This window comes from Chroicocephalus ridibundus, chromosome 7 (assembly GCF_963924245.1).
Source record: "Chroicocephalus ridibundus chromosome 7, bChrRid1.1, whole genome shotgun sequence".
NCBI classification, from domain to species: Eukaryota; Metazoa; Chordata; class Aves; order Charadriiformes; family Laridae; genus Chroicocephalus; species Chroicocephalus ridibundus.
In genome coordinates this window covers 42,319,501-42,344,588 of record NC_086290.1, presented here as the reverse complement: position 1 = coordinate 42,344,588, position 25,088 = coordinate 42,319,501, and the positions used below count along the sequence as shown (strand labels likewise).

Genomic DNA, 25,088 nt, shown 5'->3' with positions numbered 1-25,088 from the left:
TTGCAGCACCTACGGGGAGCTGACGAACTGCACGGCGCTCATCGCCGAGAGGCTCGACTGCTACTGGCCCAACCGGCTGGTGGACGAGTTCTTCGTGGCCGTGCACAAGCAGTACTTCAGGAACTGCTCCCCCTCCGGCCGGGCGTTGCACGACCCCCCCAACGGCATCCTCTGCCCCTTCATCCTCCTGCCCGTCCTCGTCACCCTGCTGATGACCGCGCTGGTGGTGTGGCGGAGCAAACGCAGCGAGGGCATCGTGTAGGGACACCCTGCCGCCCGCGCAGGGGAGGGACAGGACAGGGGGGGGTCCCCACCCCAAAAGCATCCGTTTTTTTTTGGGAAGACCCTGGCAGAAAAGCATCCCGGGGTGGGGACCAGGTCTGGGAGGCAGAGACAGTAACGCCACCACTCCTCCCTTGCCAGTACCCTCCACACAGCACACGTGCTGCTCACACGGCGGTTTCCAAATAAATCCATCATTTAAGCTTTGGTCGTTTGGGATTCGGGATGCCGGTGACCGGCGAGGCTGCCCCGGTGGTGGGGAGCCCTCCTGGGGTACTGGGGAGCACAGCTCGCCTCGGGCGTCAGCGCTGCTGCCATCTTCCCCACCTGCTTCCCTCCTGGTGCCCCACGGCATCGCGTTTTGCCAAAAGAGGGAAACTTTTAGAAAATAAGAAAGAAAGGGGGTGGGGGGTTGAAATCCTGCACATCGTCGTCGGGAGGTGACGGCAGGCGTAACCGCGAGGCCAGCAGGTCTGGGTGCAACCCTGGGCCATGGAACCATCACGGCTTTCTCTTTTTGTCCTTCAGGTTTTTTTCTGCACCAGGAAAGGCATCTCCTCTCCCGGCCCCCAGTGAAAGGCCGAGGCCAACACGGGGTGGGTTTTGCCCGGGGGGTGGGGGGCAGTGTGAGAAAATCGGCAGTGGGAGCTGGTGGCACTGGTGGTGGCACCAGTGGTGGCCTTGGTGGTGCTCTGGGCAACAGGAATAAGGTGCATTTCCTACCTAAATAAATAAATACATAAATAAACCAGGTGCCTGTCTCAGCCCCCTCCATGAACGCTGGGGTCCGGGTGGGTCGAGGGGACACCCCAGATACCCTCCTCACTGACCCAAAGGAGCCTCCGTGGTCCCAGAGACCCCTCAACAGCGCTGACCCCTGCCCCACGGGTGTCACTGGGGGTGGGAGGGCTGAGGGGGTCTGCCCCTCTGAGGCAGCGGGGGCTGTAGGGGGGGCTCCCTGTGTGGGCAGGCCGGGGGTCCTCCCCTTTGGCAAGGCGCAGGAGTGGGGTCAGCTCCGCTGGCGGGAGGCTGGGCAGCATCTGGGGTGGTGAGGGGACCCCCAACCCTGGTCTCCACCATCCCCAACGGCTCCAGACCACTCCAGACCTCCTTCAGTGTCTTGCTCCCCTTGGGAGACCCAGCCGCTGTTCCCCCCGGCCCTTACGTTTTCCAAAAACCCCGAAATTGCACATGCCAGGCAGCAGGACATCCAACCACACGCCTGGCCCACCCCAGGCTGCCAGGTCCCAACTCCTGTTCCTCTGTGGCATTTTATTCCTTTTTCATTTGGTATTTGGGATGTTTTTTCAGGGGAAGCTGAACAATTAAGGAAAAAAAAAAAAATCACCATTATTTGATGGGGAGCACCCAGCGCTCCGGCGACTAGGGTCCCTGCAGCCAGGAAGAAGTGAAGAGCCTTTCTGGAAGACAGCTACCTGCCTAGGATAAAAATAAATTAAACAAACAAACACACACACAAACCAACAAAAGACCAACCAACCACAAGAAAAAAGCAGGAGGTTCTTCCAAATGCTGCACGGGAGTTACAGAAGCTGATTCCTGCACAAGTGCTATCTGCTGATGAGCCTCTATCCCCTGACCAGCTGCAAGGGACGGTGACAGTTTGGGGACAGATAGGACAGTTTGCCTTCAGCCGTGGCAGGGCTCCATGAGAGTGCAGGCGAGGAGCTCCCCAGGAGATTTCTGCAGTATTTTGGGCCCCCCGTGGCACCCCAGCTCAGTGGAAATTGAGAGTGTCTGGAAAGAGTACAGATTAGTTGTATCTATACATGTATTTATCTAAACATATATATATATATATATATAAACCACATAAAAAATAACAAAATTGATATCTTTTTAAAAATCTCCCAGCTTGTGTTCAGGAAAAAAGAATTCAGTTTATTTTTCTGACTCTGAGCTAATGGCTCTTCCAGGATGAGGTACAACGTTTTCCCTCTGTGAGTTCTGGATGGGAAGAAACTGATGCTTAAGCCCTCTGGTAGTTAATAGCATCCCAGCTCGAATGTTCTGCTCATCTCCTCTAGGTAGGCAAAAACATGGCAAAGGGATTATACAGCGCCTTGAAAATAATAGAATCCTCCTGATTCAACAGACAAAAACAGGACATATTTTCCAGCCTTTCTATTTTTGTGAGTGCTTTATTCCTTACCTTCCCTGACATTACTGTTTTGGCAGCAAACATCCCTCCCTGCAGTTGCCTGCTTAAAATAATATGCTGATCCATGTTTCATTTCAAATACAGAGAGAGGCGATATTATCCAAAGATGCAGCTCAGGATAAGGCTCTCTTCCTGCATGCCAATCCCTGCATTTCACTTCCCTGCTTTCCCAGACCTCCGGTAACGCGTACAGGAGCCTGTGAAGCTGTAAGGGAAAAGGCAGAGGGAAAACTTAAAAAGCAAGGCTGCACCGTGCTTAAAATTTACAACCCAGCTCTGCCCATGCTAATGATGGAGGCGATTTTGGTTTCCTTCAGTGTCTGCGGAGGAAAGAATGAAGCGTAATCATTCAGGGAGATAAAAAACCAAGTCAACGCCCGAGCGTTACACACACACTTGCTCCATATGAAACCACACGAACATTTATTTCTACGGTTTATCTATTTATAAAAGCTTGAATCTTTTCCATCCCACCTCCTCTGCGTGACCCCAGGAGTGAAAGGCGTTTGGGTCTCTGAGGCGATGCCGATGCCCCCCAGCGCGGCCGGGGTCGGTGGGTGAGCAGCGGGGAGCTCCGGCACACGGGCGGCAGTAGACTTCTCACGGCATTTACTCTGGAGTGGTTCCTGAGGTACACGCTACTCTCTGCTTGCACATACTGTGTGTTTGATATACAGCTACTTACAGAAAAGGCAATTATAGCATCATACCCTTTCAAATTACCAAAAAACCAGGCGCGCACGAGTGTTTAGAAAGAGGGGGTGCAGTGCATTATTATTCTCAGCTGCGTTATTAGTCATTCGCTTTCAGTGCAGGATTTTGAAGAATGCAATTAGGTGTTCTCCAGGTAACGGTGCTTGAATTTACTTTCATCAGATCAAACAGCATCCGATGCTCCCTTGCCACATCCACATTGCAAAGCCAAAGGCAGATTTCTTAAAAAAAAAAATCTCCCTTTCATTAAATTTTCACAGAAATATATAATATATATAATATATATATAATTTTACTAATACTACACATTTAATTAAGTTACGGATTAGCCTATATTTCTTTTAACTACTTCACACAATGAATAGGAACGAAAAAATACTGTAGCCCAAACTGGAGCTGAAAATAACAATGTAAAAATTCCAAACGTGTGACAAAAACGTACTTACATTAAATATCGTCAAGAATTTCAATATCAGAAGTAGTTTCATTTAGCACTTGCATTCTGGCAAGCTCTAAGCCTTAGCTGAATGACTCTTGGAAAAGGCTCGTATTGTTTCTGCTCATCAAAGGCAACAGTATTGTGATTTGGTTCACAGGAGACCATTTTATTGCCAACTCGAAGTGTTCCAAAAAACACGCCACCTTTTCTGGTTGTTTTTGTCTTTTTTTTTTCTTCATTCCCCCTCCAAACTAAGCAAGAGTTTAAAAAAAGTGTAATTACAATTTCAATAGTGATTTTCTTTTAACTTCTCAAGCATATCTCATCAACAGGATATACAGTACAGTTCAGAAGAGTAAACATTTTTAAAAGTAAGCAAACAACTTTTTCAACCAACATACACAATTTCTTGCTGTATTTATGCTGAACTCTCCTTTTGACATGGACAAGTTATGAAGTTAGTTTTCTTCTTCAGTACAACATGGACACGGGACTAGTACAATCCGGGCTGGTTTTGTTGTTGTTGTTGTTGAAGTTAAGGACAACTCTAGTATGGAAGCCATGGTTCTGCCATCCATCTCCCTTCATCATCTCGCATAGCGCTTAATGTAATCTTCAACTTTATTCCGAAAGTCCTCCTAGAGGAAAGCACAGTCAGAATTACCCCAAGCACGTCAGAGAGGGACTCGTGCAGGACTACGGTACTGGTGGATTCCCAAATCAGCAGCAGTAGAGTAAAATTTCCATCAAGTGAAAGGCCTGCTGCTCTCCCCGAGACCCAGTACACGTTTCCGACGTGGCGTATGAGAACTGAGGTGACCGCTCAAGTCCTTGTAAGCAGATATCTGCGCTCACTGGGTATCTCCTCTGGGGACTGACCTGAACAAAGAGTTTGCCATTGCTAGCTATCAACGTAGGGGCCAACAGAACATGTCTGACAGGTCACCAGCACCGGGAGGCCAGGCCCCAGCCAGTGGCATGTGCCGCACGGCGCAGATCTGGCCGTGGTTTTAGAGAGGTCAAGGAAGCTGAACTTTCCAGATAAAAGAGGCAAGGCTACGGCAGGAACTGGTATGAATGCTGTGCACCCTCTGGCAGCTCTTTCCCAAATACTCATTCTGGCCTCCCCCTGCTAACTGCACGATATCACAGCTAGCACATCATTAAGCTAAATGAATCACTGCTTTTTTGCATCATTTATTACAGCCTAGAGAATTAAAAATTCATCATCCAAGTCACTTGTTTGTTAAAGTGGTTCAGAGGGAACACGCTTATACCTATAGCCCGCCACGGATAACCTACGGGACTATTACTGTATGACCTCTGTATCTATGGAAAAGCACACATTTCTGACAGTTTATCTTTACAAAGCATGGAGACGCTAGCGAAATTCCGACAAACTTTCCTCATTTGATCCTTGTCCAAGCCAGGATGTCACACAGATGCTGGAGAGCAGCCCTGCAACAACTCACTGCTAACAGAAACCAACTCTTTAGAGCTGCAGAAATCCCTTTCCTCCTTAGAGACGGGCTGCCTGCAATTTAGGAGAAAGGAGCAGCTATTTTGATACAACATGGCACCCGCTAAGGGCAATATTCTGTGTAGTGACTTCTAACTCTGCTGCAAACACACCCATTTCCATGCTCGCACAACACTTTAAGAGTGCCAAGAAACTAGCACTACAGAGCTAATGCCATCAGAAAGATTTCAGATACATTTCAGATACCAGGCAACTTCAATCCTCTGACGACAGTTTCGGTAGCCGAGTATCACGTTAAAGTGTTTTTGAGTAACTACTTATAAACAACATGTCCATTAGAGTTGTTCCCAGATCTCTGGCTGCCTTGGGCAAGAAGAATCTTAGAGATCCTCGAGCCTGTTAAAATATCACCTTTTGAATTTGTTTTCAGCTCTCATACATTGTGGACTACCTCAATGCGAACTAAAATAATTACTCACAATAGCAAACAACACTGGAAACCTCTCGCTGGTTATGGTGGATGTTCCCAGTATTATGGATTGATCGCTCACAGCAGCAGCACTCACTGTCAGCACTCACAACATCCGAGCACGTTGGCCACACCACTGCATCTGATACATGAAGCCTCTTAGACTTTCCTACTCTTGTGATTCTCCGAGAGACGGGTCACTAAAAGAAATCTGGCCAAGAAATACCACTGGCCATGCAATAGGGCCATCTGCATCTTTGCTGTATCACAATATCTACGAGCAGTGAGGTACAGGCAGCTCAGAGCATCCTCCGCTTTTTCCTCAGTACCTTTACAAAGTTTTCAAATGGGAAGACAGGCTTTTGGCACTGCCTTCACTGAAGCAGGACCTCAGGGGAGAAGGAACACTCCAGAAATCCACGCCATCACTTAGGCTGACTCGCCAGATGAAGGAAGTGACAGCATTGGAAGAATATATTAACACGGTACTCGCCGCATGTGAACCTGGGTGCTGAACAGGAGGTTCTCATCCCATAGCTGTAATATTCCATCTTCACATGCCATATGGCTTAACAGTGCCTGATTAACAGGGGGCACTTCACTATGCGCACATCTGCTTACGTGCAGTACTGAAGTAAAAAAGAAGTAAAAAAATTAATCAGAGCAGCACATATTCTGCATTATAAAGAGGCGCATACAAAATCCTGTGAGGAACGCCACGGGGAAGAAGGACTCGTTTCACAGGGACTGGAGCTGGAGATGTGTTGTTCGCCTGGGACGTGGACGCTGTGTGTGCAAGCACCCATCGCCACACAGTACGTACCTGCCCAATACTCTCAGTGACACAAAGCTGGGCATTTTACCTTCTCTTAACTTCCCTTCAAGGACAGATCCTACGTAGGGAGTACCAGAAAGATAGCTTTGCCCTAAGCCGCGGGGACGAGAGAGGAAGAGAAGAGCAGGATGTAAGGAGCACTGCAGGAAGCAATTGCTGCATGAGTAACGGCTGGCCAAATCACCGCTTCATTTGGTAAAAATCATATATGGGGACAATCAATCGAAGGGAAATTCAAAATTCATCAGTGGATGAAGAGTACAGAATATATGAGCCACAACATATTTCATAATATTGCTAGCTGAAAATTGGGTTACAGTTTATAAAGTTAAAACATACACCCCATCGAACTTCTGAGTGTAGTTTTGCACTTAAACAAAGAAGTTTTGTTTATACGAAGACATTTAACTAATAATCTTTAAGCAGATAAATATATATACTTTAGTAAGAACTCTGGCCAAAGACAAATTTCAAATAACTTACTGATTTCATAATTTTCATTTGTACTGTATGTTCTTACCAGACGGAATGATACATGCAAAGATTCGCATTAAGAAAATATTAAAAAGAATATCCTTATCTCCTTAGCTTTAGATAAAACATACCGACTAGATGTAATATTAGGAAAATTCGCTTAAGCCTCAACTGCTGCTTGTCTTAAAAACAAGCAGCATTGAAATGAGATTAAAAATATAAGTCAGACTAAAAAAAGTTGTTACGAGACATTTTACAATGAAGGCATAAACAACCTCAGTACCTGGCCAGAGTGGTAATTTATCCCAAATTATGTATCTTTGAGGAGCACTTCAGAGAGGCTATAGAGACAATTACAGAAATCAAAGGAAAACAGCAAGCCCAAAACACCAGAAGAGAATTATAGTCTACAATTCGTAAAAGCATAATGAAGCATGCACTCAAGAACTAGGTACCCTTCTGAAAATGGAGGTCTGACCTGATTTGGCACCTCTATGAGAGGAGCCTTTATTTTTTCAACAATTTATACTGCAGTGAGTTGTAGTGATTAACTGCTTGTTCATTATTAGGCTTTTAATTTGGAAAAAAAAAACAAAACAAAAAACAGAAAAAGATCTGCTCAGTTATCCAAAGCAAACACAATACTTCTCTTTAAACACCGTGACAGCTACCAGGGAAGTTTGGAAAAGTTGTAATGGAAACTTTATCTCAGGAATTTATTTTCTTTTTAATTATTTAGAACAAATGTTTTAGAACAAATTATTTAGAACAAATAAGAACTACAAAATTAAAAAAAAAAAAAAGAAAACAAAGCAGATTTAGTTCATTATCCTTAACATACCCACTACTGGGACCACGTCACACACTGCGGTATTATTTGGCAAAATTTTTCTTCTTCCTACTCAACAATACTGACTGCGGTTTCTGCCCTCGAGTATGTCAGAGACCAGAGGCTGTTGCCCCCTCTCTGGGGGCTGTGTTCACAAGGGGGAAGGCCAGTCCCTGCAGGAAGATGCGCAGTGTACCTCATCTGTCCCTCGATCGCGACTGCAACAACGCAGACACTGCAACAAACTCTGACTCACCTTCACATCAGTTAGATTTACAATTCTGTAAAATTCAAATAGAGACGAAAGATCACAAAAATACTCAATTGCTCCTGCCCTTCACTCCTTTGTGTTAAACAATGAATAACAATAATAATAAAAAGGCACTATTTTAACAGAACAGTATTTTAATCAGAAGTTTATCACCAAGGTTAAATTCTAAACAATTTCTGCTGGGACCTTACTTGTGGTTTTACTGCAAGTATTTAGTAAAGGGCTGTTCGGAGCACCAGCAGCCAAGCAACAATCAGATGACATTACTCAGCTCCAGCCAAAGATTTAGGAGGATGATATAATAACCAGGTAGATTTACCCATTAGTCCTATGAATTATATTTAAAGTGACCTTTTCTTTCTTTTCCATCTTGCAGGAAATAATGAGTATTCACGCCCATCAACCCCCACACACCCACTCCCATTTAAACTGGAGCTGAATGAACCCTTTGACTAATACAAAAATCTCAAGTATGAGGTGTTTTTCCAATTCATGTTCCTACCTCGCTATCATTCCCCTGTCATTGTTTTATTTAGCTCAGCCTCTACATCATTTGAAGAATTCGCCAAGCTCTGTAATTAAATTTTAGTTCCATGAAGAAAGAGGAGGGTAGGGGGAGAAAACCTATACATAGGTATCTCCCGCAGGCTCCCGTGCCCAGCAGGTGCAGTTGAAACTGCATCGATTTTCACAGCCCATGTTCTCCACTTCAGATTTTAAACACCTTTGCTAGATAGACATCAAGCAATTCTGATTTTGCAAAATGATGAGAAAATGCTTTAGAGTACGTCTCTTTGGTAGCTGAGTCCTAAGGGGAAAAAATGATGCAATTCTTACTGGGGGGACGGGACCAAAAAAACACTGCTCTGTTTTTACCATGACTATTGGGAAAAAAGCAGCATTGTGGGGAAGAAGAGAAACACTAAGTGTTGGACCTTTTTTTCAAAACTATCTGTGCATACCTACCTAGGTAGGTTACACAATTGACGTGAAAGTAGTGACCTGCCTGCCAGGACACGGCTCCGGGGACAAGTCGAAGACGTGTTGCGAAGACAGAGTGAAGCATTAGCACGCTGAACATGAAGCAGCACATCCATTTGTTCGAGATGCTCAGACCTTAAATTGTAACCATTTCCCTCATGCTTCCACAAGCTTTCTGTTGTTTGCCAGTGAAGCACGGATAAAGGGAAAAAAAAACCCTCTCTGAAGTTATTGGAAGAAAAAAGGGCTATGCATTAGGAGGCGGGGTGAGAAAGCTGTCAGGGTAGCCAGGGATAACTACGTCTAAATCCCATTTGTGCAAAGGCGAGGGAACCAAGCCAGCTGAAGAGGGCAAAGCAGCTCCCCAAAGAAAATCATTCCCCAGATCAAATGCAATGCCAAATCTCTTGCCAAATCTGCCCTTTGGCTTACAGAGCAGCTTGGCTGGAGGCAGATGGTAGAGACTTTTGAGTCCTCTTGTCATGCAGCCGCAGCGGCCAACAACTCAGGTTTTGCCCTGACTGTGACCATTTTTCTTATGGCCATTTATTATTTCACCCAGGCTGCTGAAAACCAAGTAAACCTGGGAGATAAAACCAGGGAGCACAGAGATTGCTCAGTCACTCAATGCCTGATGTCAGGAGCTTGTCTCCCCGCTCCTCCACGCCGCTGGGGTCAGCCTGAGGATGGCACCAAACGCACTGGCCATCTTGTCGATATAGTTGTTGGAAAGGGTTACAGAGAGAGCCCTTCAAGAAAATTAACTGAATCATCCCAATTACACTGATGTTAACCTCCCCTGTGCTACAAACACACTTCCACCCATGAGGATGCCACTCGTTCCCAAGAGAGGATATGTCCTTGGGATCCGGGATCTTAATGGATAAATTACAAGTGCAGAGGAAATGGGAGCTGCCTGGGTCTGGCGAGAGGGTTTTTGCAAGTCATAGTCTACTCAAGTCAAATGATGTTCAAATAAACCTGGTCGGGCAGGTGAGGCATGTGGGAACTCAGCTGAAAGAGGTCAGACTCCTTGTTTGCACTCAACAACCCTCCCGTATGTTTCCATTTTAAAGCCATGCATTTTTCTAGAGAACGCAAAGCAAAAGCTTTCCTTTTAAGCCATTCTACTTGCCTAAAGCACGTAAAACAAAAGCTTTAAAACATCTGCATTTCTTCCACATTTCTAGCATTACCTCAGCAAGTCAAACCATCTGCAACAGCTTAACCAACTCTGCTGAACCTGAAATAATAATCCATAATCAAAGTATTATGAAAGATGAATATGGTTTCTATAAATACTTTTAGCATTAGAAAAGTAACGTTTTTGCTATTTACATCTGTTAGCACGATTAGCAGCTGTGCTGTTGCTCATTTGCACGTGCTGTTTAATGTGCTTTATGCTCACTGGGAAAAGGCTTCAAGGGCTGAAACAAGGACACAGACCATGAAATGGGGAGGCAATCCAAGAAAAACCCCAGGGCAGTTCTCTAAATGCAAGTATACTGCAGAAAAACAAAATATGTATTCTATTGTGGCTGCCACAATTTCAGTGGGAACACCACCAAACAGGGTTGTTGGGTGTGCAGAGGAAGTGAAGGATTTACTGCAATAAATACGGAGATAAATAAATGCAATGACTCACAGGGCAAATTCTTATGAAAAGATGCATTTGGACTGGGCTGGCACTGTTGTTCTTAATAAGACAGTTAAGCTGTAATCAAAGAGTAATAAAAACGCCACAACAAAAACTAAACAGCTTCCAAAAAACCACATCAAGTTTGAAATCCTTTTAGGGCTAAATTCTTTTCCAGTGTGGTAAAAGCTTGAAAAGCTAAGGTTAGCCTCTAATGCAACAGACCAAGTTCTTCCCTCAAGAAGCTCCTTCTGCCGCTTACCAACTCATAAACTGTAAATGCGGTGTCCACAGGCACTCGTACCACTTGGAGACCCGTGGTCTGAAACAAACAGTTTGAAGAGAATTTCAGCACAAGGAAGATGCTGGGGCTCTAGCTCTCATTTCTTCCCTAACCCTCCAAAAATCGAGAGATCTGGAGGGCTAGGGAAGGCAAAGGCAATGACGCACATGCTGACTGTCGGCTATTGCCCTGCTGACAATTCAGGTGTCACAGCGATGTGCGCACATCCCCATCATCGGCACGCAATTGAATTGCTGCGTGCAGCCGCTGACGTCTAAGCGGTGGCAGCGGACGTCAGGAAAGCCAGGCTGCAAGTTCTGCATCAGTTACGAATACTGTGGAATTCACTACAAATACAGGGGAAAAAGTTTTCTTACACAGAGATGACAGTTTTTTCTGGCCAAAGGTGAATATATACTTCAATTCCTCAAATGCACTTTATGGGTGCATTTAATGAGAACAATTCTTCAATGTTTTGTAACCCTTTTTAGAAGAAATCATGAAATAGATACTCAATGCGGTATCCAGGAATAAATGTGAGTTTCTTATTTTACTTGAAGAAGGTTAAAAAAAAACGCCTCACGCTTTCATCATGTCACAGTTTTGTACTGTTAGAAATAAAAAAGCAGTGTTCTTGAAAATGTTCAGAACCAGCTACTTCCTATTAGCAAGAGAGATTTCAGGACGTCAAGGGCTGGTGCAGGGCCATCAATTTAAACAAGGGAATGAGGTTAAGTGGAAAACCTCCTACTAGCCAACGGACAAGACAGATCCCAGTCCAACAGAAGCTCAAACACGAGCAAGTAAAACAGCACAGCAAGGATAAGACTATGCTAATTTAAGCAACGCATTGACTCAAATATCTACAGTGCAAACAACCTAACAAACGAGGGCCTGACACAGCCAGCCTGAAGGAAACATCATGAGAGCAAGATCTGGGCAGGCCTCCCCGTGTAAGCTCTAACACTATCCCTGTCTTAACAAGTACTAAACAGCCTTTCTGTTGCCTACCCTTCCTTGAAGCTGCATCAACTTGACAAAGTCCAGCACAGTACAAGTGGAACATGAAAACATATTAATTTGCATCCTAAATTCTTGGACCCCAGATCACAAATCAAAAGCCTGAGGAGATCCTGGAGGCCCACATCTATCCTGGTAGATTTTTCTGAATGTCTCTGGAAGAGCAGTGGGAAAAAACTCACACAGAATGGGTGAAAGGAACGGAGATGGCTGGTCTGGCTGGAGAAACCTGCTGTGTGCTTGCAGTACAAAGGGCAGCACTGAAAAGAAAGGTGATGTTGGCACTCCAGTCTGAAACGGTGCGAGCCTTACAGAGACCATTTGTAATGATGACCCTGCATCAAAACAAGCGTGGCCAGCAGGGCGAAGGAGGTGATTCTGCCCCTCTGCTCTGCTCTTCTGAGACCCCAGCTGGAGTACTGCGTCCAGCTCTGGGGCCCCCAATTTAAGAAGGACATGGACCTGTTGGAGCAAGTCCAGAGGAGGGCCACCAAGATGATGAGAGGGCTGGAGCACCTCTGCTATGAAGACAGGAGGAGAGAGTTGGGGTTGTTCAGCCTGGAGAAGAGAAGACTCTGGGGAGACCTTACAGCAACCTTCCAGTACCTAAAGGGGGCCTACAGGAAAGGTGGGGAGGGACTCCTTATCGGGGAGTGTAGCGATAGGACGAGGCATAACGGTTTTAAACCGAAAGAGGGGAGATTTAGATTAGATATTAGGAAGAAATTCTTTCCTGTGAGGGTGGTGAGCCCCTGGCCCAGGTTGCCCAGAGAAGCTGTGGCCGCCCCATCCCTGGAGGGGTTCAAGGCCAGGTTGGACGGGGCTTGGAGCAACCTGGTCTGGTGGGAGGTGTCCCTGCCCAGGGCAGGGGGGTGGAACTAGATTAGATGATCTTAAAGGTCCCTACGACATGCTATACAATTTTATAGTTGGTTTTTTTTTTTTTTTTTTTTTTTTTTTTTTACAAATGCCACTCTTTCCGTAAACCTTGAGAATTAATAATGCAAGATGAAGAAGCAGTAGTTTCAAAGCCTTGACCTCAATTACTTCTTAAGCAATCTTCATAGCATGTATCTTTTGCACTGTTGGAGTAAGCACCAGCAATACTGAAAACAAAAAAAAGTAAGAACTGTGCAAATATCCCCTAAAAAGTCATGTATACAGTAGTCTGATTACTAATTACTTCAAATGTGGCTAAATACAGAAGAGGAAGACAGACAAACGCAAGTAAAAATATGCAGATCTTGTGATCACTACGAAGTAATGGAACTCCCCGTGGTGTCTGAATAGCTTGCGGGTAGTTCTCTTTACCAGAATAAAGCTTCACTTAGCGTGCAAGAGTCTATTTGCAACCCACACGTTTTTACCCATGCAGCTAGGGAATATCTAGCCCAATCAAGAAAGGGTTTTAAAAGACACATTCAACAAGCAAAGATAGCAAAATCTGACTGCCTGCAGATTTGCAGATGATCATTACTACTGTCTCCCCTCTCCCCCCCAGTACAGTTTTTCTTGGATACTCTTTACCACCTCCTCTCCGCCAGCTGAGGGAAAGGCAAAGCACACAGTGTGCTCCGAGCTGTGCATGCCTGCACAGGCCCCCCAGCAGCCCACCCACAGCGGGTCCTGGCTGAGCTCGCATGGGAGACTTTCCTGGCGGCTCACTCACAGACCATCCTCTCTTTGCTGCTGCTGACAGCTTTTGTGACAGTTATGGGAACTGGATGTAAAGACTCTGCTGCTCTGTCACATTTGACGGAAATTGATGTGTGTGTTCAAAAGCTACAGGAATTGAGGGGGAGGCTGGGATGAGGGAAGGGGACAGATGGATGGCATCACTGCATAAGCCTTATTCCTTTACAAAAAAAAGGCCAAAAAGCAAAGTACTTACAAAGGGTTCACTTCAGTGGATCTCCAAGACAAGTATGGACTAGATAAACGGACAGGGAGGTGGGCTGAACCAACTGAACTGCCAGGCTCAGGGAGTTGTGATCAGTGCCACAAAATCCTAGTGGAGTATTTAAGGGGTTGATATTGGGGCCAGTACTGTTTAACTTCTTCATTAATGACCTGGATGAAGGGGCAGAGTTTGCTGGGAGGAGTAGCTGATACACCAGATAGGTGTGCTGCCATTCAGAAGGACCTCGACCGGCTCAAGAACTGGACAGAGAGGAACCTCATGAAGTTCCAACAAGGGGAAATGCAAAGTCTTGCCTGTGAATAACACCATCCACCAGTACACGCTGGGGGCTGTCTGGGTAGCAAGCAGCTTTGCAGAGAAAGACCTTGGAGTCCTGGTGGTCACCATGAACCATCAAAGACCACTAGCATCCTGGGCTGTGCTATGAAAAGCACTGGCAGAAGGTCAAGGGAGGTGATCCTTTCACTCCACTTAGGCCTGATGAGACGCAGCTGGAGTGCTGAGCCCAGTTCCAGGCTCCCCAGGACTGGAGAGACAGGGACTTAGTGGAGCGAGCCTAGCAAAGGACCACAACGATGATTAATGAACTGGGAGCATCTGTCGTGTGACGAGAGACTGATCAACTGACCAGACCTGTTCAGTTTGGAGAAGAGGAGGCTTGGGGAGACCTCAATGGATATAAATACCTGATGGGAGGGTGCAAAGAAGACAGAGCCAGACTGTTCTCAGTGGTGCCCAGTGACAGGGTGAGAGGCAATGGGAACAAACTGAAATACAGGAAATTTCTTTTTAACATTAGGAAAAGGGTTTTTTTACTGTAAGGGTGGTGAAACACAGGAACAGGTTGCCCAGAGTGGTTGCAGAGTCTCTGTCCCTGGAGATATTTGCAATCTGACTGGACACAGTCCTGGGCAACCTGCTCCGGCTGACTCTACCATGAGCACAGAGGCTGCCACTAGACGATCTCCAGAGGTCCCTGCCAACCATGACAACTTTGTGATTCTGTGAAATACCTTCTGAAAACATCTCAAGGATGAATTGACGAAAATTTGCGGTTAGAGGACAAACAGTCCTCCTAACATGATTCAGAATCACTGTTTACTTGGTTATGCTGGGCATGAGCAAGAAAGAAGAAATAAGTGTTTCTATCAAGACCTTTAACTTGCAGTTAGATTAAAACACAAGCTTATTTTCATGTAACCTGCCAGCTCCCTAGCAAATTCTTCCAGTGTCTCCTTACTCAGTTTCATCATTATCCATCATTTTATATTTCTTCAAATTATTCTGCTGCTGTTACGAGAATATTAGACTGACAGTCTCCAAAACGATACCCAACTTTTATCAGAGAAGTGAAAGGATAGAAAACAGAAATCCTTCAAAAATGATAGTGGCACTGAGGTTGACACATCTATCCATACCAGAGTGATACACACCAAACATAGGAACATTTTGTTAAAAGCATAATTTTTAGTCTTGAGAACGGAGGAGGAAAGTGTCAGGCTTGTCAACTCAGTAATTCCCTTACTCTCAACTCCACAAACTCGTTTGTTCTACCTCTAATTACTATTATCTCATATTCCAATATGTTCAAGACCAGATTGTTTAGCTTTTAATGGATGGATTGCCCTCCTTCCCCCTCCCAATTAGTTTTACAGCCTAGGAAACTTTAATAAAAAAATTACTTTAAACCTGAAGTGCCCTGCAGTTCTGTATCTCTTCCCACTTACAATAATTTATATTAATTATGTTAAATTGATTGCTTCTAATGACCGAGGCAAACCCTTTCTTTTCCTTTCCACCTATTTTAGTAGCTATTTGTACTGTGCTGCCTTGTTCAGGAAATTATCCTCCTGATGGCAGCCTTTATTTTTACTTTTAAAAAGATGGTCGCCAACTTTAATCACACACAAGAGAGAATTTCCTTTCAGCTAAGGAATTATAACTGGGACTGCTTGTAGAATATAGTAATTTATATCATGGATGAGTGACCACGCATCATAAGGACGAGTGAATGGTGTGGAGCCACTGCCAAGCCATTAGGAGCAATTCTCCTCTCAGCAGCACCAGGAGAAGAGTTTCAAAAACCCAGGTGAAGCCTGTTTATTGTCAGTGTTACACAGTGCCAAAAAGGGGCTCCTCCAGGGAGGACGGATACCTGAACCAACTCAGACAGGAGAGTTACTTACTGTTAGGGACTCAATCTTAAGACTCACACTGATTTCCTTGCCAAACATTCTCTACTTTGTTTATCATGAACACGGGCTGATTGTAGGGTTGAAGTTTCTGAGAGGTAAGAAAGAAAACCCCTAGGACAAGAGTTGCAGCTGTGATTGCAGTCAGGGTAGCGCAGTGCTGATTTAAACCACAGTCCAATCTCAGTTGTGAAACGCAGAAAAGGGATTTATTTTGCAGGCAGATTAAAAAGTACAATGTCAAGCTTAGATTCCAAAATTGGTTGCTTCTTCCTTTATGCATTTTAGCTTTTCTATATAACAGGATCCTTTGGCACCTACAAGTTAGAAGGGCAGAACAGCAGAGAGAAGAGGTCTGTCTTTACTCCTTCAAAACTGAACTTGCCAGAGCAGAGATAAAATAGGTGAGAAACGTTGTCTGTATAGGAACATTACAGCAACACTGAGACACATTCAAGTCAAAATTAAGGAAAAGATTAAGAAACAGAACACAATTTAAATGCCAGGGTATTAAGCCAAGACTAAGAGGGTCCAAATGAACGCTCAGACTCCCACTGCTTTACTGAATAGTTTCCCTCTTTACATCACTGCATTGCCACCTGCAAAGTAGCAAAAATGCGATGAGCTCTCCATCGGTGTGCTTTGTTTCCACTGATGAAATACTCTAAATAAGATCTAGGCATTAGATCTCAAATTTAACAGTGACTTAGACTGAACCGAGAATGGCCCCTTGCCAGCCAGGCAGTGAGAGGAGGTACCTACGTCCTCTTACCATGATAATGTGTCCTCATCTGCTTCAGGGCTCTGGCAATTTGTATAACTTTAAGTCCCGTCTACAAGAAACCACGCTCAAAACTGCAATGCCAGATGATCGAACTAAATTCATGGACATCAGATCCTATTCACACAAAAATAACTGTCAAACACATCTACAAATTCTACTGTAAACCACCATTAACCAGCTTCATGATACTGAAAGTAAAAAAAAAACCCTATTTTTCTTTAAATCTGTTTCTTTGGTTTATTATTATAGATAGCAAAATGAAGTCACTTACAGTTACTACTAATCATTATAAGAAAAATCAAGACAAAGTGAAAAGCTTAGCTTGACTGCAGCCAGTGGAGAAAAAAAACCCCAAATTTGCAGTGGTGAAACATTAATTTTCATTCCCCACGAAGCAAATAAGAATCTCAAACCAAAGGATCATCTTTGTTGTTGTCTATTAAATCTTTCAGGGTTATCTACCTATTTAAGCTTTGCAGATGGACATCTGTGAATTTTCAGACAACATGAAATAAACAGAATATTCAAAATACGTCCAAACCTGGTTTACTGCCTCTTCCTCCTATTAAATGTAATTCCTATTTATTTTTCAAGAGGGATTTCAGCTCATGGGTTCACATGCTCAGTGATACTAAAGAATCAAAAGCAGCTGTTGTTTTCTGCAACAAGCACTGTAAGTACTTTGAAAGTTATAAAGGGCTTATTTTTAGTTGAGTGATCCGCTAATACCCCAGCAGTGTTAGACCAGGGCTTCACTGCTGCAATGCCAGAAACCCAGCTACCTGCAGCTACGGTGATCCTGCGGCATCTTGTCTCTATAGATTTCACTGCTGGTGAGTATTTTCATTCTATATGTACCCCAGCAGGTTCTTTTGGCCAACAGCACCATTAAAAGTTGCTTCTGTTGCCACAGCCAAATAAAACACAGTAAAAGCAATTGCCCAATCCTCCGGGATAAATATCTGTCATCTAAGCATAACATTACAGTGCCTGACCATAAGCTGACATAGTGGAGAGCACTACCTAATCAGAGAAGTCATGTAATAACCAGCATCCTTATGATATCCTCAGATGAGAAAATCCAGTGGGATGCTTGATTAAAGGGCTCTGGACAGACGTGGCTGTTAAATTGTTCCTATGAAACTCATAGAAAGCCTGATTTTTTTTTCCAGTGCTAAAAACAAGTACAAAATCTGTTGAAATTAATGTCAATGTTAACAACTGCTGACTCCACACGACCCATATGTGTAAGAAAGGTGGCTATCATCAATCCAGACACTCAACAGAAGGCTCAAAATTAGTAACTTATTTGTAGCTTCTGCTGAGTAATAAAATACATTACATGGAAAGAAATTTGCAGGTTACATGGTAAATGCTTTACTATTGAAATAAAGCTCTTTCAAGACACCAGAAAAAAAAATATTCTGGCTTTACAGATTTTGTTACTGAATATTCACATTACTGACAAGGTAGCGCGTACGCGATGACAAGCTGAAGTGTTCAGATAGCTTCCTCCTCAGTCTGCCAACACAGGGCTGGAATCCACAGAAAAGTCCCACTCCCTGACAACACTTCATTTGGCTGCTGTAACCAACCCCCTTCTCTCCATTTGCTTTGCCAAAATGAACATGAGATTAAGCAAGGTAATATTTGAAGTCAGCACCGGCCTGGTGCTGCAAAGAGGTTCCAGAAAAATTTGTTTATTGCTGATCTACCACTTTCTTATGCCGCATTCAACAGGCCAAATGAAATTTCAGACTATTTTGACAAATATTCAGTGGACTATCCTCCCTTGACTGACGTGTATGTAAACTTGGTTTCATAGCTAAGAACATAAACAAGCAAGATACTGTCAGATGTTACCCCTTCATGCTGTGTCAAGTGAGCCATCAGCCACCATATCCAAAGGCGCTGTCAGAGGCTCGTGCTCCAGATACAGAAGAGCATGACTAAGGAATCACTGCCTTTAATCAAGAAACAGCCAGCACTACCGGGTACTCTACACAAGGCGGAAGGTGTTTCTTGACTCCATTCTTTTTGACTTGTTCATACCAAAAGTCTTTGTCACAGGTGTGCCGACATCTGTCGCTCCTTGAGTCATTTTAGAGCAGGAAGCTACGGTGTCTCAATAAATTACAAAATAAATTGGATGAAGGCAGAAATTCAAGCAAGCAGCGCAGAGCTGTCAGTCATGAATTTGAGGTTACTGACAAGCACACAGCAGAAAACAGGCCGGTAACGTGACATGCCAGATCTCATCACTCTCTGCACAATTTGCAAAATACCAGCCTACCTACATCACGTCAGAGCTGGATATTGTATTACACCCTTCCAGTAACAGCAAAGTTACATTTTGTTTTTCTCTCCATGCATTTATGCAAGATTACATTAGGGCATGTTAACCCAAGATGTCACTAACAGCTTGCGATCCCGCTCCATACTGCGATCAGAGACAGGAATGAACGGCAGATAATCTGTATTCACGCTTCATTACACCCCTGGGTCTTGCAGGAATAGTTAATACATTTTCATGTGCCGTGCTGAAACAGAGGAAGGCCAGTTAGCTAATCTTGCTTTGTGGAACTAAATACTCATCCTGAAAAGCTCTGAATGCTCTCAATTCTTTTTTAATTGAAGGAGAAGCTGAGGGCACGCAGCACTTAGCATATTTAGATGCACTGTATGACCGACTTGTGTTTTCCAAGCTACCACGAAGTGTCAAACTCCAACCCGATCTTTCTACCCTGCCAAAAATTGATAAAGATGCTTTCCCGATATTCTGAAGAGGTTGTCAAATAATGCTTTGATTGTCTACATCCTCCATTCGGTTGGCTTGACACATGAAAGTAAGGGTTTATTATTAAAACATGTTCAGCTTTCCGTTTGTTATACCATTATGTTATTGGCCAGGATTTAGAGAACTTTGAAAAAGATACAAGAACGCGCCCATTTTTTAACACCTTAAAAATGATTTAGTAAAACTTCAGAGCAGTTGGATGTTTTCAGTGAGGGACTACAGGACAGAGCCTGGCACGCAACTAAGTGAAAGACAAGACAGACACATCTTGGAAGATGAACTCTAACGTGTTCTGACCCACACAGGTAAGCTTGTAAAGCTAGGGGGAGGATCACAAAATGATACCGACTTTTAAATCCCCACTTATGTCCCATAAGCTGGAGAAAGGCTGCGCAGCAATAAAAGAGGCAAAAGTTGTGGACTCAGAACTCAGAGCCCTCCCTTCGCCAACACACATGCTATAGTGATGATTTCCAGATTGGACACAGGGCCATTGTAACTGCTTTCTTCTAAACACAAGTACGTTGCCAGACCTTGCCACAACACCACCGACTAGGTTCCACTCGGACCATGGATGCAGGAAACGCTACTTCGTGAAAAAGCAGCAAGCGCAACACAAAATAGAAAAGCAACCAAGAAACACGACTGCCTCTTTAGCCAAGCTGCAAACTCAAAAATTTCCGCTTTAATCAAAAGTGTTTCCACCCAGCAGAACTGTCAAGGTTATTACAATGAAGCGTAAAAGATAATTTAGTAAGAAGGCTCTTCAGTAAAATCTTGTAGAAGGAACTGAAGAGCCTCCCACATCAAACAAAAGAGCCGTGATGTCTAGTTAGATCTATAGCTTCCCCGTGGCAACTCTTCCAATTGCTGCAGTGGGGGAAAAGTACCGCCAGCTCTGGGGAAGCATTGACTCGGAGGAGCTTCTCTTCTCCTCCCTGTGATGACCTGAAGCCTCAGGGAAGCAGTGCAAAGAAAAACCAGTCAGACTTCATAAACACCTTCAGAAACAGGCAGAGCAAGGGTTTTCCCTCTGTAGTGTGTAGTATGGCAATGCAAGTCACTTTTGTGCATGCCATCACTTCTCCCCACCATGCTCTCCTGCAGTTACACAGGCAGGGTGCAGCTGGGAAACTGCTCCTCGTCACTTTGGAGCACCTAGCACAACTGACCCCAGGCATGCTCCTCTAGCACCAGCTCAAACACAGTCATAATAATAAAGACCACCTGAGATGAACTTCAAGTAAATGTTTTCAAGATAATTTCTCTGTTTGAAGGTTAATTTTTGCAGCTGTCTTGAGCCATCACTAAGCTTCAGGCATCTGAGCATAAAAAATGAAAACAATAATAATCAGAATTCTTCAAATACCATTAGCACTGTTTGCATACAAAATTTCATGGGGATACGTTTGGGAAATTGGAAAAGTTTAACAAAGCGTATGGCTGTGATGGATAACTGTTGGCAAGGGTAACAAGTCTGACAAAGAGAATTGGGGTAAAAATAATGCATTAATGGATTAAATGAGCATTATTTTTTAAAAACTCCTTGGGGAAGGCATCAGGAAAAACAGTTTGCTGTTAAAAACCTTTGCAGTGCGTTGCCCGGACCCAATCCAATAAAGAAACAAGTATTCACATAGAAACAGGATATAAACTTGGGTAACACAGAGCCGGTATTTGAGTTTTGACATACCCATATGCTTTTGACTACTTTGCAAAATAAAACAATTTCAACTGTTCTCAGTTTCTTCAAGGAACACTGCCCATCAAAGGAACACAGCTATTTCGCATACTTCATAATCGTTCGGAAAATACAGTGCTTGTTTAGAGCTATTTCTAGTGCTTTTTAACACAAATAATATCTCCTCTGAAATGTAACGTGACAAGATGCAGCATCCTTGGACCACGAAATGTTATTGATAATATTTTATACAGTATAAATGCTTTATATTGAAATGTCTTTTACAGAATCTTGGACAATTTCAGTGAGTACTATCCAAACAAACTGTTTTGCACCCAGATTCACCAACAGTCACTATAGATCACCGGATAATATTTCTAATTCTCAGACAAATTTATTTCAAGATATTTAACTGTTAACTATTAAATCTAGCAAGCAGAAAACCCAGCAAAGAATATCCACAGGAAAGCCTTTGCTGTCAGCCACACAAACCCAATTAACTCAAAACTGGAAGAAATGTTCTTGCAGGTCATTCAGTCTCCGTTTACGAAGAGGTGAACCAACCCAAATGCTTCAAGCAAGAAAAGTTAATGCACTAAATGCTGCATTCCCTACAACGGTCACGGCACCTCTGTTCTCGGGCTCTGCAGCCTAAATCTCGGAGAACTAAGCCACTCTGTTCTTGAGTTTTATGTAAAGACAAAGATAAAAACCAAAAAAGCAGAGTCTAAGCAGTTTGGATGTAAGAAAAAAAAATAAGAACGTTATTTACTAGAATCCTCCTGCAAATGCTTCATTCATTTCCAACACAGATGTTAGCTAGCGTCTGAGTGAAGGGCAATAGTTCACGTTACTCACTTGTTTCAATAAGGAAAGGTATTGATCTGCACTGAAGATGCCACTCTGTAAAGGAGCCTGCGCTGGCTGGCAGCCACTGCCAGCTGCTTCTTCTCTTTCTGGAAAGTTTGGGATGGTTCTGGAGAAGTGGCAAGGGAAAAAAGCTGATCTCTTCTGAAGGGGAAGAGTTTTAACTGCAGGAGCTAAGGGAGCTCAGTACTCACATGTATACTCAAATGCCTTTGATATAAAAATGATGACAAAAAAGAGCAGGTATGACAGAAAAACAAGGAGGCTACTGCAAGGTCAGTTAAATGAATTGTTTTAAACCGGAAGACCTGAGGAAGATACACAGTTAATGAATATTTTTTTGCAAACTTTAATGACTGGTTTTTTCCCAAACTTTCCAGATTTTTATTTTCTTTTGTGTTATTGTTTGTCTGCTTAGAGGACCAAGCACACCTTGTGACATGCTAGCATTTATATTGTGCTTTTCATACAGATGCATCAAATAACATTTCAAACTGACTAATCTTCTGATATATATGAAATTACATTACTAGAAGTAAACTAACTTCAAAGTGATCAATTACAAGAGATCAATAAGAATCCAAATTTGAAGACACTATTTAGGTACAAATGCATTTCTTCAGCTACAGAGAAAAATGGATTTTCAAGGTACTCTTAAATCTAAATGTAATTACACCCTTATTATGTATAAGCACAGAAACGAAAAGCCAGGAGGATAAAAGTACAGCTGGCCATGACATTCTTTGGAAGAGTCTTTAGAAGGGTCAAATCTGAAACGATACAGAGGCAGCGAGCTCTGGGACTTTTTAACTGTCTGAAGGCATTATCAGTCTCGAGGACAAAATTACTCGAAACTTCAGCAGAGATGAAAGATCCCAACTCCGCCAGCTTCTGTATTTAGCACCCCGCAGGGTGGCTCAGCAAGGGAAACACAGGGCTCCCAAGACTGTGTGGCAGACTGGTTTACAGTGTTTGATAAGACCTGAGGTGAGACAGAAGAACAGTAACCCTCTTCCACTTTGAGAACATGCTTCACAAGCCAGACTTCATAGTTTCTGATGCAAAAAAAAAAAAAAACAAACAACAAACAAACCCACAAGCAAAAAAACCCAGCAAGGATGAAATCACTCTTGGTGAGAAAGAAGTTTTACAATTCCAAGTTGTTGTTGGTTCTTGGTGGCTCCAGAACTAAAGAGGCTATGCTGGGAAATTCAACTTACTATATTTCCAAAGGGATACTTAAATACCTTCTACAGGCATATCTGTATTTGTTTCTTATTTGTGACTGTTACTTACAGGCAGACCTCTTGCTGACAGCTTTCTCTTTCCACGGCTTACCTGTTTTCAGAAGATACATTAATGTACTCTCCAGAATCTGGCCCAGGCACTGGCATTTTGTCAGGTTATGCTGGTTCTTGCCCAGTTGCCCAAGGAAGGGTTTGAGAAATTGAGATTCTTCTACAAAAATCCTAAACTGTTTGCTATTTAAGGACTCAAAAAAACCTGCACACAATTATGAAAGGCTATAAAAGCTCTTTAGTGAAATATGTAGTCAGCAACTGTTCCTAATTATCAGTGGACTTTCTAATGGAATTAGATTAGTGCTCTCACTTGTAAAGACAAGAAGACAGTCCTCAAGTAATTAAAGGAAAATGTTCATCCCAGAAGACTCATTAGAACAACCTCCAAAGACTGCAAGCAATTGAGAAGAGAGATATTTTTTTAAGCCTAGTTTCCTAAGCAACTGAGGCTATGTAGGGCAAATAAAATCCTAAGAGGAAACCTTAAGAGGCAGCTTCAGATGCCATAACACCATGAAAATTATAAATCCATCTGTACAGAAACAACCCTGAGATAAAAAAAAACCCTTATTTTCTTTATTACTAAGAGAATTCTTGAATTAAAAAAAAAAAAGAGCAAAAGCCAAGCAGTAATGTATTTTCTTGTGTAAAAAAAAAAAAAAAGAAAAGAAAGTAGATTCAATAGCTGTCACAGCAGCATGCAAGTGACACAAGGAAAAGTCTGCCCTAACACTTCTCCCCAGTAGCTTCTAGCCTCACACGTCACTGGTGCCAGCACCGACTCTATGATTTTTCTGAGGGTGTCGTTCATGAGAATATAGCATTATCCCAGGTGAAATGAGGCTGGCCATAGTCTCTGGTGTCTTCTGGAGGAGTTTCGCTAGTGTGCTAGTACTGCTGTGATGAAGAATCAGAACGACGTGATTTAAGCAGGACCAGAAACCGCAACTGTTGAGGATAATCTGTTAAGACTAAAGACAGCCATAAGAACATTATGAATTGTCCTGAGTCATGTTTAACTGCACTACGTTATATAAAAATTCCAACCCTCCTGAATTTTCCTATTAAAATTCTTGTTGTACAATCTCCCCTTCCTTAGAATAAAAATACAATGTCTACAAACAACATCACAACAGCATATAAATCTACCTAGAAATATAATCAGTCACAACAAGAGCTGCTAAAATTCGGCAGCTAAAGTTAAATCCATGCCTTCTAACCTGGGCCAGAACCAAACTCCTCCACGCAAAACTATGCAAAATAATTCATCATTAAAAGTATCAAAACAACAGCCAAAAGCTTTGCTGCTGATCTAGGCGCGGAAAAGGCAGGGACAGCAGCAGAAGATAGCTAGGGGGAAAAAGGCAAAACCAAAACCTCTTTTACATAGGGTTGTTCTGCTGCATGTTCTTTAAAACCAGGCAGACATTGGGAAATACAACACAGGTACAGATCGGGACGATCAGCACCTGGAGTGCCTGTTGGAAGCAGCATGCTCACCCCTCCACATCCAGGAGCAACTTTTCAGCAATAATTAGATTGAGTTTGACAACAGCCCTCATTCCTCCAGCTGGGACAAGCAAAGTGAGGGCCACAAAAGCCTGGCATTAATGATTTCTTTTCACACAATGGCCAGTTACCTGGAGAGAG

The 25,088-nt window shown here is 43.4% G+C and overlaps 2 protein-coding genes across 8 annotated transcripts in view; one reads left to right on the top strand and one right to left on the bottom strand.

Moving 5' to 3' along the window:
- The window catches only part of RAMP1 (receptor activity modifying protein 1), a 30,073-nt gene extending 29,028 nt beyond the window's left edge, over positions 1-1,045 (top strand). The window contains exon 3 of one of the 2 annotated variants that reach the window (XM_063340456.1): positions 7-1,045. In XM_063340456.1, the coding sequence (XP_063196526.1) occupies positions 7-262 (256 nt within the window). In that variant the 3' untranslated portion in view covers positions 263-1,045. The remainder of the gene's footprint in view (positions 1-6) is intronic. The other variant, XM_063340455.1, reaches the window with a different exon arrangement.
- Positions 1,046-2,140: 1,095 nt separating this feature from the next.
- The window catches only part of UBE2F (ubiquitin conjugating enzyme E2 F (putative)), an 84,484-nt gene continuing 61,536 nt past the window's right edge, over positions 2,141-25,088 (bottom strand). Inside the window, exons 13-15 of one of the 6 annotated variants that reach the window (XM_063340449.1) lie at positions 10,855-10,914; positions 10,153-10,199; positions 2,141-4,255 (exon numbers count right to left, since the gene is read on the bottom strand). In XM_063340449.1, coding sequence (XP_063196519.1) covers positions 4,165-4,255; positions 10,153-10,199; positions 10,855-10,914 — 198 coding nt within the window. In that variant the 3' untranslated portion in view covers positions 2,141-4,164. Of the gene's footprint in view, positions 4,256-7,677; positions 8,784-10,152; positions 10,200-10,854; positions 10,915-25,088 lie in introns of those variants that run through there. The other 5 variants (XM_063340448.1, XM_063340450.1, XM_063340452.1 and 2 more) reach the window with 5 other exon arrangements.